General features: G+C 39.4%; 1 protein-coding gene across 1 annotated transcript in view; it reads right to left on the minus strand.

The window, feature by feature from the left end:
* Positions 1–13,161, minus strand: part of LOC104160272 (synaptotagmin-1) — a 43,215-nt gene extending 30,054 nt beyond the window's left edge. Inside the window, exons 1-2 of the mRNA XM_009698362.1 lie at positions 13,155–13,161; positions 12,590–12,816 (exon numbers count right to left, since the gene is read on the minus strand). Of these exons, the coding sequence (XP_009696664.1) occupies positions 12,590–12,816; positions 13,155–13,161 (234 nt within the window). The remainder of the gene's footprint in view (positions 1–12,589; positions 12,817–13,154) is intronic.
* Positions 13,162–13,385: the final 224 nt, after the last annotated feature.

Raw genomic sequence — 13,385 nt, forward strand, 5'->3', positions numbered from 1 at the left:
CTGAACCAAATTGATTGCAAGTTGATTTTAGTTTGCTTAGAAAGAAACACAAAAGTAAAGAAATACAGAACTGCTTACAGCTTTGCCTATTGCATAAAACCTGCTATTTTTAAAGGACACAGCAGATAGACTTTATACATAATTAAAACACTAAATGATGTAATAAATTTTTTGCTGTACCAGAAAGCAGAAGTATTTGCACGGCGGAAAAAGGAATTCATACAATTATTAGACAATATGAACTGTAACTAGCTATGTAGATCTTATTCCAGCAGATTCTTACCTAGGTAATAACTGAAAAATGGGCAAAAGTGATGAGAGAAATAGTGAGAAATAGTGGAAAATGTGAAAATAAAGTTGAGAGTGTGAAAACAAAGAATCAATACTGAGCATTCATCCAGAATTGTTATTTGCATGTTATAGTAAATAGTATGCTTATCTATAAGAGCCCTATCTGGATGAAAGTTGCTTTTATATGGAACTTCTGCTTGTACAAACAGGTTATTAAGTGCAAGAATAAGATTTGTTATGTTCTTTCTTTTTTCACAATGTGAGGAGGACTGAAAAAACCTATAGCATTTATAAACAATAGATTGCAGCTGGAGCTCTCTATCTGAAGAGAGAGCAAGGCTGGAAAGTAGCTATATCCATGGCTGATGGTGGTTGGTGAAAGAACGAACGCGAAAGCATTAACATTCTCACTCAGCCATGAACGCAGTGGGAGCCACGCAACAGTTGTGTGGGTGTGGTAAGAAGAAAGATTGATCTCTGAAGTAGAAAATGCTATTTTTCAGAAGCCAGATCTAAATTCAAAAGGTCAGACTCAAAACTGTACAGTATTAAGCAATTATTTCTGTACTTTTCGAAATAAGCTAGAAATTCAGCTGGCATAGCTCAATTGAAATCAATGCAACCACATTGATTCATGCAAGCTGAGGGGCTGGGTTTGAGTTAAATACCTGAATGTTAGTGAATGATGGACTCTTTACTAGGAACATAAATTACAGTGTACCTGGGTGACATCAGTGGGAAAGGTCCATAGTGGATGAGAATCACCTGTGATGTTGGAAGAGTAATACTTTTTGAACTGAAGTATTTCTATTTGGAAGGGCTCAACTGCCTGAAGTGAAAATTATTTTGAGACATTTTAAATGCCGAGCTGCTAGTGAGTTCCCTGGCTGTAGCACAACAATTTTGTTACCACAACAACAAACGTGACACTTCAAAACTGACAGGCTGTATGGCAAGAGGCATAGCCCCTGTAGAACCATATGTGGGCCTTTCATGGTATGGGGTGATGTGATTATGCCAAACACTTTGCTTTCATTGGTAATAAAAATAAGCTTGAGGTTTTGTAATGAAAAAAATGAAAAAAAAGAAAGATGGGACTCAATCCAACGGAAGCAACCACATTTATCTGAGCCTGGAGACAACAGGAAGCAATAAGTCAGAGTGGGATGTTACCTCCAAGAGCCACTGCTCTGACTCATCCCAGGATTGCCCTAATAGAGGACTCCAAGACAGAAGAGTGATCAACTGCTCCAGTGTATCACCGTTTCTGGGATAAGCACTGGACTTTCTGCTATTCCATGTACTTTTGACCTGGATTTTGTTTGAGAGGAAACATCCTGCAGCCACTCATCAGGGATAAAAGGGAGAATGCAAAAAGGACCTTATATGCTAATTTCTAGGTATGAGGAATTTTAAACTATTGCATCAAGGCAATAGTTACACATCCATACTCTCTCTAGGAAAGTTATATACTCTTCTGCATAGCTGATCAATCTGGCAGATGCCAGAGCTGTGGGTAACTAACGTGAAAAGGTTCTTGCTATGACTATGGAAAATATAATGGGAAGCTAATGTCCTTCTTGCAAGGGAGTTTTGAAGTGCAAGCAGAAAACACTGCATGGCCGGGAAACTCTTCTCCACAGGTCATGAGAGGCCTGTTGGAAGGTGAAAGCTATTTCCCAGGAGAGACAGAAAACACTGCATGTTACTCACATCAGCTGAGGAGCTATGTGATTCTTCTTGACCCTGACTCAGAAACACCAAAGCACTAAGAAACATTAAGAATGAGATGGTGTTCAGATTTGGCCAAGGTTGTGGCGTAGGGGGAGGGAAGAAATGACAAATTATTCCTCTACAGCAGTCTGTACATAATAGTTTTTACCATCAAGAGAGGAATTTGCTTTCAAACTAGAGGCCACTGCTTCAAGAAGAAGCTGAGTCAAAGGAAGCACAGAAGTTTCTCATGTTTGATGCAGCTGCTGAGTTCCAAAGAGGAAGAAGAACTGGATTGCTTCAAAGTACTGGAAACACTCCGTAGGGATTTTCATTTTGTATTGAGATTCTCTGAATTATCAATATTTAATGGAGTAGTACTGCAACTCTCAATTTATAGCACACTGTATGACACTATATTAGATCTTACTGTTGTATTGCTACAATCAATTAAAATAAGCGGCTATATTTTATTGGGTTAGAAACAATAAAATATTTTTAATTATAAGTCAGCTTTTTCCTCAAGCCTTTTCAACTGACACAAATGTAATCAGAATGCCTGGATTTAGACACAGAGGAATATAAGCTTTTCCCTTCCTAATATTTCTTTTAATTCCATGACATTTTAAATGCTTTTTCTGTGAAATATGCAACATAGAAATGCATTATTACATTGTGCTGGAGACCAGATTTATCTTTTCTAATTTGGAATGACTGTGAATTTCACTCAAGTGATTTCTTCGTTTCTGCATAACATACGCAGAAACAGACAACAATGAATCCTCTATATCCTCTTACACGTGTATAAGTATCTGAAAAGTGTAGGCTTATAGGTAAGCAGGTGTAGGAATGTACAAAAAAGCATTAGTCCAGCAGAACCATTAGAACGTGATACATCCACATCTAATGAAATCATCAAGTGGGTAAAGTTACTTTGCGCCAGAGACCTTAACAGAGCCACACAATACACAATGGGTTTTCTTAGACCTGGAAGATAAAACGAATTTTTGAGCAACCTCTCATTTAATCCATATTTGAATGAGCTCCATAACCAATTCTAACCAAGGGTGCAGACATATATGGCATTAAGATTTTCTTGTCTGTGACACGTTCAGTTAATTGTTTTCAAGTTTATCTACTCTGTAGTGGTTCTTACAACAAACAGGGCTAAATTACAGCAATCTGGGATCCGCAGTTCAAGCTGCTGGTTGTTTCTTCACCTCCGTAACATAATTAAGAGTAGTTGTACAGTCTCCTCTTTTTTTCCTGGGTTGTTAGAGAAAATGCTTCTTTTTCATTTGTTCTGTAGTTGCATCTTTTGCATTAAAAAAGGAACAAAAAAATCAAAACTGCTTGCAATTGCAGTTCTGCAAACTTCACACCTTGCAGTGGGTTTTACATTTCCTGGGCCTCCTCTTCCTCTCACTCCCCTAGCTGACAAAAGCCTCTCTCCAGTGATGCTGCCTCCCTATACTGCCAACATCCCTTGCTTCCAGCTTGGTTCCACCAAAAGCCCTGCACCCCGTGACTGGGTTTACCCCACTATGATCCACCACAAACCACAAGAGAGATTCTGGGGATTGAAACAGCTTTAAGTACACTTTCATTTAATCCCTCACATGTGTAGAAATCGAAAGGGTGTGCAAGGGATTTAGCACAGTTGGTCTGCTGGTTGCCTCCAGATTCCACGTGTGCAGAAGCTCCAGGAAAGCCAACTGACAGGAGATGTGGGTAACAAAGCTGCTGGGGGAGCAAGTGTGTTTCCTTGCCTCCTGTGCAGTGAGGCAGAGGCCACAATCACATCTGAGTCACCAGGAGGATGCAAAGACCCATGAAGGTGTATTTTGCATTTTGATGCCGGTCTCGGTGATCTTCATGTCTCGTTGTTAATGCCTAGTTCATGTCACAAGCTATTTAAGACTGCAAATAAAGTGTCTTTCACTGTTGTATGTTAAGAAACACTTTCACTAAGAGAGTTTTTAGGGTTTCTTCCATTCACGGGGTGGCTTATGGCCTCACTTTTAAGGAAACAGGTTAAGAGTAAGCAAGGAGGAGAGACATTAGGAAGGAAAACATAACGCTGACTGCAGCCTGTAAGTTTATTTGCTGTGCAGTGCATGCTGCCATCCCGAGTTCCATCTCCTCCTGCCCCATCAATCATTCCTTTTGTTCACATGGTGAAGGGGATGTTTTTTTAACGTGTGAATGATGCCCAGACCTCAGGCTTGTGCAGTGCCTGCTGAGCTGAACGGAACAAAACAATATGATTTTGTAGCGAGAATGTTCTGTGCCATGTCCAACATTGAATTTATCAGAAAGGCAATTTTTCCTCCACACCTCGGAATGGCTGCATTTCCACTAATGGTGGTGCACCTCTTAGCAATTTCTTTTACATTCAGGAACACCATAATTCTGACTTGGCCAATTTTTATCCCAGGGGAAAACAAAAGCCTTTAAAAATTCCTGGCTGATTCCCTGTCACAAAGCAGAAAAGCCTGCGATTGTAACATATTCTCTAGCAGAGTCCCTCAGAAGGAAAGACAACATTTCATTCACTCAGCATCTGCTTTCTCTCCACGAATTAATTTAAAGAGCATGTTGCGCATGGGTTTCCAGGGGCTGAGCCAGGCTTTGGTCATTGTGAAATCTACTTTGTCATTACTACTGTAAGAGTGTTGGCCTCACACACCAGCAGTGGGCCACACCGATGCACAGAATGAGCAAGACCCTGCTGTGTTCAGCATGCGATGCCTTGACATTACTTCCTTGCTTGTTATCCAGGTTTTGAATGGTCTGTTGGGTTATTCAAAAAGCTTGCTTTCTTTAGGAGCTTGACGATGTGAGGTCATCATGTTCAGCTTAAGAACTCGTTGAATTGTTTCAGTACTGAAATATCAACTTATTCTGGTGCAAAAGAAGAATACTGCAAACGCTGGAGGTGTTCAATGTAAAATATGAATACATACATTCAAGTTGGAGCTGTTAAGCCCCCAAATCAACCTGTTTTTTTTTGTAGCCAGTGTTTATTTGCTGAAAAAAGATGTAGTTGTTCTCAGCCTGGGGGCCTATTTTGGAAGTTGACCCTGTGGGTCAGGGCTGTGCTTTGCAAGCAGGGCCCATGTGCATGAACTAAAAGAAGGAAGCACTCTTGTAAGTACGCGAGTGTGCTCTGCCCCCACTTCCCATATGGCAGGGCTTGGTTGTGCTAAGCAGCAGGCTGTGAGTAGGAGGCAGCTTTAGGCTGCTTGGCCAGTGCGTGCTGCTCAATCAATTGTTCTTCATCCTCCCCAAATGAATGGCAGCAGGCCAGATGGAAGCATGGGACCACTCCAAGTACTACATTTATTTCTGTTTGAAGAATTTGTCATACTATATAATGAGGACTACATCTATTTAACAGTGAAAATTAACCTAAATATAGTCAGACATGATTTACTGGGTGCCACATTGATCTATAGAGAAGACGTTGGCAAAGACCTGTTCTTTTGGCTCAGTTGCTTAGAAAGAGATAAGATCCTCTGACCATCCTCTAAATAGGACTTTATCAAGTATTGTATATTCTCATGCTTGAAGGTTATTTTGCTATTCATATTTATTATTCATCATTTGGTAAAGAATAAATGCCTTTGCTTAAAAAGTAAACAATTAAATATTCCCAGTGGGGTCTGAAATGTATACCTCATTGATAAGAAATGATGTTCCTGTTGTAGATTATTCATACCCACTAACTTTAGGCACTTCACGTAAGAGTTTAGCTCTCCATATTATCAGTGGATACAGGTAAATGTCTCGAGAGTGTGATTCAAATCACTTAATTTAGAGAATAATTGCATACTTCCTAGACACCACTCATTAGGAACCTGCAGACTCTGGTCTTGAATAAAGAATTCAAAATATGGTCTGTTAATCAAGAGGATGCAAGAAAGAAACGTCCTTGACAATGGAAGCTTCCAGTGGCAAGACTTTCAGTATAGAAAACAAGACATGTAAGAAAATGAGTAGCATGTGTATCTTCATATCATCCTAACAGTGCAATAGGTTACAATAAAAGTAATAAATAAATTATTTTACAGGAAAAATACTTTCAAAAAAGGAGGACAAAGAAACTCAGGAAGCATGCAAAGCAAGCTCCTATGTTTTCTTGGGAGTGACTGAGAGGAAGACACAGGAATGCAAATAAGCTCAGCCTTGTGGCTCACAGCTGTTGCTTAAGTATTTTCAGACTTCTGAAGTCTAATACACAAACACTCAACTATAACATTGTAACTTCATAGACATGATATTTTCACATTTTTCAGGAAGCTTCATGCACCCTGCACAGTTTCCTTCTGAGGCTGGTGAAAATGCAGGACGATTGGTCAAGCCTGAGGTTGAATTAATGTACAAATGGGACTCAGTCAATCCATTTTGACTGCCACAGTATACTTCCTGGGCTTGTTTTCTAAGAAAGACTCATCCCCATTGTTTCTGACTAATTTTCTACCCTGTAATGGTTCTGTAACACATGCTGTCTTTCTGAGTGTGAATTAGGATGTCTTATTGCATTGTGGATAATTCATGGTGAGCATTAATGTCACCATGGGTTGAAGATGCCAATAAATGGGAATTGGCATGCTGAGATGAAGACAGGTAACATCGTGGAATAAATACACTCACTACTCTTTAGGCTTTCAATTGGGAAAACAAACAAGCACATGAGCAAACATTGCAGAAGAAAAGATCACTGCCAGCAGCAGAGCTCCTGTCCCTCACAAAGATCCTCTTGGATTGTTTCTGGTAATAAAGGCTTGGGACCCTTCCAGTGAAATCCAGGCTCTGTGGATGTCAGCGTGGATTTTACTGACTTCATTTTGATTATTGCCTTCATGCTGCCAGGCCAACACAAACTACTTTGAAATTTTTCAAGGCACCTAACATTAAAAATCTTGTTCCTTCAGTATTTTGTCTTCATGAGGGCAAGGGTGTTTACTGTTCAACAGCTAAAATCATAACGTGAAACAGTCTAAGAAAACCATTATACGTTGAAGTTCAGTTGGTGCAACTGCAGTTCTCAGTATCATGTTACTTTATAATGCACCGACATTTCACTGCTATTAATAGATGAACATTAATCAGAATATTCTGATTAACTTAGTACATAACCCCGATGTAAAAGGAAGGGCTATGTAAAGGAAAAACAAACACACAGAGAGGTCAGGTGGCTGACTGAAGGCCACAGTAAGTCAGTAGCAGAGACAAGAATACACCCTTCATACTCCAGGGTGTAGTACCTATACCTGATCCCAAATCTCCTATGTCACCTAACAGAGACATTAATTGGAAGCCAAAAATCTTTCACTAGTGACAGTCTTTTAGCCTGATGCAATCAGAGAGGCCTGAGCGATTAAATCTCCTTCTCCACAAATGCTTTGTGACCTAATAAAACGTTCAGACCACCACAACAATTATTCTCCAAGCAACAGGTCTAAATTTTAGTAATTTTTCAGTGCCGCTGTTCATGATTGAAATGATTACGTCTATTCCTTTCCTCAGCCCACAGGCTGAGCTTAAGCAAGAATTTTGCTTTACCAATGCATTAAATTCAGACTCAATAAATCAGCAGCTATTATACTGTCTCTGGAGCTGGGTGTCTTTTTTTTTTTTTTCCTAAAGACAAAAGTAGTGGGAGCCACCAGGGGCATTGACAGAGACTGGAAAGTTATAAAGATGAGAACTGTGATGGGAAGATCTCATAAAAACACTGGTGCTAGTTGTCATTCAGTTGCACCAACAGAAATCTGGAGTAAGACCACTTAAAAGAGTTTGGTATGGAGCACTAAGAACTTAAAGCGTGGGCACTGTACTGAGGTGATGCGAGAGACCACAGCAAGTTTCATGAGGTACCAATCATTTTAGCAACACCTAGAAACTACGACATCAAAAATACACACTGCTTTTGTCTACTTTTGATATGGTGACATTTATACAAAAAGGAAATAAAATTAGCAAGTTATTTTTATGTGCCTATCAATTTTAAACTTGAGCTTTCCAGTACAGTTTGTCTCAATATTTAAACTACAGAAAGAATGACAACCTCTTTTCTTTTGCCCTCCTCTAATCTCCTCCCAAATATATACCCAACCAAAAAAATACCGAATCAATTTAGTTCAGCCTCTTGATGTGTGTATCAAAGCTACTACATATAAATCCCAGCTGAGGAGCCACAGCTGTCAGAAGACTATATGTATCAGAGCTTCAGACTAGGTGCGTCCAAAGAGCAAAATAAACCTACCGCAAGTGACAATCCAGAACAGTCATGAGACACAACATAGACAAGGAGGACATAGAAGGAAGAAATAAAAATTAAAACATCCACACACAAACATTAGTAAAAACCATGGAGAAATGACCTTTTTACAGTAGTACCTTCATTAACAATTTGCGTCCCCTAAAAGGACTCTAACCCTCCCAGTGGCCCCTGGTGGAGTTGTATACTCTACTTGAAAAAGTAGACTGCAATGGAAACAGGTTTCAAGACTGAAAACCTCATCTTATTTTCAACTCATCTCCCACTTTACCTCAACTACATTTGCTCATAATCCATATTATTACATTAACAGTTTCTCATTTGAAGTTGTGTTCAGGAAAGTAGAAATTTTGAAGCACAGATATTCTAAGAGAGACCAAAATTTTATTCTACCTTCTGTAATGTCTAGCTATCATGTGTGACTGTTGAGCTCTATGTCAAAAGGATCTTTAACTATGTCAAGCTATATGGCTCTATAATGATTTGGCATGGATGTGCAGGTCAGCATGAGTACATGTAGGTCAGAAGATCTCTTTGACATACAAAACCAGACTAAGATGGAAATTATATTTCCAGAAGCTGATACTTTCAATTTACAAAATGTTACTCCCTTTCAAGTCTTGTGTGCCTAGGGAACTCGGATTTTGCAAGATGCCAAGTGCCTATCAACTGCTACTATGCACTCTCAGCTGAAGGCAGAAGGTAATTAGCACTTGCAGGTTCAGGCCTAACAATGACTGAACTAAGCTTTTCGGTTTTTTGACAACATTTCAGATCTTTGGTACTGCCCTTTATAATGGCTTTAGATTTACATCTTGATCTTCAATTACTTTTTTTAATCATTAAAATTTGCTTCTCTAAAGAGCTAAAAGGCATTCTTGTCATTCTCCTTTCTATTTTATGTCAGAAACTCTAAAGTGGTTCAATTCTCTTAACTGAAATATTCTACATTTAGCATTGCATTGAGTTCAGCTAGGTATACTAAAATTTGCAGTGACAATTCAAGAGTAAACTGTTAGAATAAACAATCCGTCATATAGAAAAAGACAAGACAGATAAAATTTCACAAATTAGGAATTAAGTTGGTAAAAGTTATTGAATGCCAAGGACTTAAAATCTGCACAGTGTCAGACTGCTAGGTATGAATTTAGGGGGCTAATTTAAGTAGCCAGTTTTTGAAATCTCAGACAGTAAAGAGGAAGTTTGGCTGGAGAGTTGGTAGTCCATCCACTTATTAAAGGTCTGACATTTATATCAACTGAGAATCTACCCTCCTTAGGTTTAACTGTGTAAAACAAAACATATTGGTTAAATCCCCAAGTGTTTGGGTAAAAGTATGTTTAAATAACTATCCAGAATATTTTGAATGGAATAATCTTAAAATACCTATCGGCGCAACATTTCAAAGTTTTAGCTCTCTCTGTAGACAAGAGATGCATGATTCAGCTTTTTATAAATTTTTCCCATGAAAAGATAGAAATGAAACTCAATATTACTGATATAATGTATTTTTGCATTTAAAATATTTCTTCTCCAAGAATCCATGGTCATTTATCCAGGTCCTAATGAATATAATCAAAACCACTTAATAATATATTGTATATACAACAATGGTCTTACATGATACGGAACAAATTCCACATTAATATCAATCAACAAATTGCACATTATTTGTCCTACAACGAAGTATTAGGTTTGTTATCATTGCTAGAACATAACTAACGTCTCAAGGAATTTTTCCACAAGCAGAATCAAACAGTTCTTCCAAATTATTCTTGGTTCAATGGGAGGAGCTGGCTAACAGTAGCCCAGGGTAACCCAACAATTGATGGTCTGATTTTCCATGCATTGCTGAGGGGGAAATATCTCACAATTACTTAACATTAATAGCCCAGATCAAAGTCTATAAATCAAATAAAAGGAATCTACGAATGCTAAATCAAAGCGCTTAAGGAAAGGGGTTTGTTTCACATTCATCATATGGAGAAAATAAAATCAGTATAAAATCTTTTTCAACATCTCTGCTCTGTTGTTTTTTGAGCTCGTCCTCACTGATCTTCCTAACCTTGGAACAGCTGCTTCTACATTAGTGATTTTGTGTACTGACGAGGTTGTTTTCAAGTGTGAATTTGTCTGGTGTTGCTGTCATGCACTCCAGTATACCAGTGTGGCACATGAAGCACCTTCTCTCCAGGTGGAACCAAAGTTGAAGTTGCGCACCAGGGCACTATCTAAAGTGCTCCGCTTGCAATGTGGACGGAAGGCTCTCCAGCCATTTGCTCTTTGCACCTGTGTAGGACTTTCTTAGTTGCGGTAAGGCAATTTGGGATGGCTGTAGAGAAATCTGCTTTGTATTGCCTACTAGCATGTAGACACATGAGTACACCTAGGATGGGCAACTGGTGTGAACTTCACTAGCTGTAAGCATGCAATGTGTACTTATGGTCTGAGAAACAGAACAGATTGTGTCAGATCAAACCTCACTCCTTCCTTCATCACTCACATGATGACATTGTGTACAGTGATTGCTATAAAATGTTGACACATACAGCTTGCAAGTAATGAATTTTGCCAAGGTTCACTTTATTGGTGTAGTGTATAGACCAGAAAAGTTAACTACTAATGAATGAACATTTTCGTGGTGGCTACTGCAATTGAGGAGCATGAACAGGAATAAAACAACTGGATCTTCAGTTATTTTCTTTCCATGCTGTCTACTGAGCAAGAACAACAAAAACTGTCCCCTTGTCTGATAATGGAAACTGGAAATAGCTCTGATAGCTCTGTACCTTTGAAGCTTATCCATTATTTTCCTTCCCTCATCTGAGTTCCTTTCAGACTCCACTCATGGGATCCAGTTGCAGCCACTCATCAGACTTATAAAGCTTTCTCATCCACTCTCCTGATTTTGCTCTTCCCTATCCCATCTTACGTGCCTGGAGAAGCATGCTAACCTGTTCCAGCACTCTTAGACTGGCTGATGAGGCACACTGGTGGCTGCTCCATCACTGTACAGTGGCATCTCACCACTTGTTCTGCTCTGCTCCACGGACCTCTTAGCTACTGTGCTCCAGGCTTCTCTTCTTGGATCTTGCTCCCAATCAGCTGGCCCGAGACCTCGGGATCCCAGCTTTGGCTTGTACTTCTAACCAACGTGCCTTCAGCCCAGCTTTCCCCTACACTAGATCCCAATTTGTGGAAGGAACCGCTCATTCCTGACCATGCTTTTATCCTCTCTCTTTGGTTGGATAACCATTCCTGGACTGCTCTGGCTGAACCTTACCAGGGGTCTTGGGAACACAGACTTCACATTCATCTTTACAGTTATTGGCTCCTACCGAAGAGTTTTTGCAAAGCAATTCTTTAAATTTCTTCTGCATTTTCTGTTTGAAAAATATAACCCTTTGTCTTCTTAGCTTAGGAAATCTGGCAACGCAGTGAGGACACATGGATACTTCACATTTATTTCCCCATTCTTCTGCTTATTCTCAACAGTTTGCTCCAGGAAGGACAATACTAAAATCCTGTTAAAAAAAAAGCTTCATTTTCTTTCAGGAACATATTAGCCAAGTCTACGGTCCTGAAGATTAGGTCCTGCAACCTCGTGCTTCTCTTGCATGAAACAGATCGGAAGGATAAGTTTTTCTGCCCTTATGAAAATGATGCTGCTCAAAGGGCATTATGCTAATTTTCCCCTCAAAGTTACTCAGCTGACTTACAGCTACAAGTATGGCCTGTTATCTTTAATCTCCTCCTCTCTAGTACAAAATTAATTCTCCCAGCATCATTGCGTTGAATGCCCCTGTGATCTTCCTTTTTGGTTGTTTTTCCTTGTTTCTATGCTTCTCATTTTCTTCTTCCATACCGTTGTTTCTTTCTCTGCTGAACTTTTGCTTTTGTGTAAAAAGAGATTTGGAGTCAGAGCTCAGAAATACTGCTAGAAAGATATACAAACACTGTACTAGGTCCTGGTCAAAGTTGAAAAAGGACAGTGAAAATTGTGCACATTTGCTTCAGTTTTGTGACAACCAAGATAGTCTCAATAAACTTGTCCCTTCCAGATGAGTCATTATATGCCTGCTCATTTTTTTAAATCAGAGCAGGGGAATTGTCTGACTGCTTTATCAGTGATGCCGTACCCAGATTCATCTTTTGTGATACCACTGAGAAGATGCTGCCAATCGGTCCCCTCTTCACAGAGCCACTACTGAGGTAACAAGCAGAACTTTATTTCCAGACACACCAAACAGAAACCTTCAAGTGCAACTCAAGAGTTCAAGAAAAGGAGAGGTACTTTACCTGGTCTTTCATGGTTTTCCCTAAATCTTTAACATCTTTCATGTTAATAGCATTCTTCCCTCCCTTCTCCTTTCCCTTCTTCTTGTTCTTCTTTTTGAACAAACATTTCTTACAGAGACAAAAGCAGCAGGTAAGGATTAATAGGACTGCAACTATGGCTATGGCTATTAAGGCCCAAGGTGGCACTGGAAGAGAAAAAGAAACACACACAAAAAGAAGGAGGTAAACTGTTAGTAGGGTTAAATTTAGAAACAAGTACATTTCTTTCACAGCTAAGCTTTTTTTCAATGAAAATGTCTTGCAGAAATACCTGAAATAATTTTTAAAATATCCTGTCATCATTTGTATATTTCTCCCAACTGAGCACTGGCACACACAACACCAATTTAACACATCTATCTATTTACATGCCTGGTGACACATATCAAACTCACTTGCAGCTATTTTGATTAATCAACCATCTGAAAACAATATGTCCAAAATATTTACACTGTGCAAATCTGTAAAATACTCGGCACATTTAGGCACTTACTTGCTTCTTTCTTTAATCACCTCCCCAACCCACCTGGCATTGTGGCTGAATCAGGTGGAACTGACTGGAAATTTCCCTCTTCTGGAATGGCATCCAAACCAAGCAGTCAGTTTTAATGAACAGCCCTTCTCCTCTGCCCGCTGCTGTACTTGACAGACTCGCAGACTCCGCGCAACAGATGCAGGTCAAGGTCACCAGTAAAGACCGACCGAGGGCAAAAGACTCTCCAGTCCAAGGGCATTTGCCCTATTTGTCAGTGTGCCC

Source organism: Cariama cristata, unplaced genomic scaffold (assembly GCF_000690535.1).
Source record: "Cariama cristata isolate BGI_N322 unplaced genomic scaffold, ASM69053v1 scaffold28664, whole genome shotgun sequence".
Taxonomy (NCBI): Eukaryota; Metazoa; Chordata; class Aves; order Cariamiformes; family Cariamidae; genus Cariama; species Cariama cristata.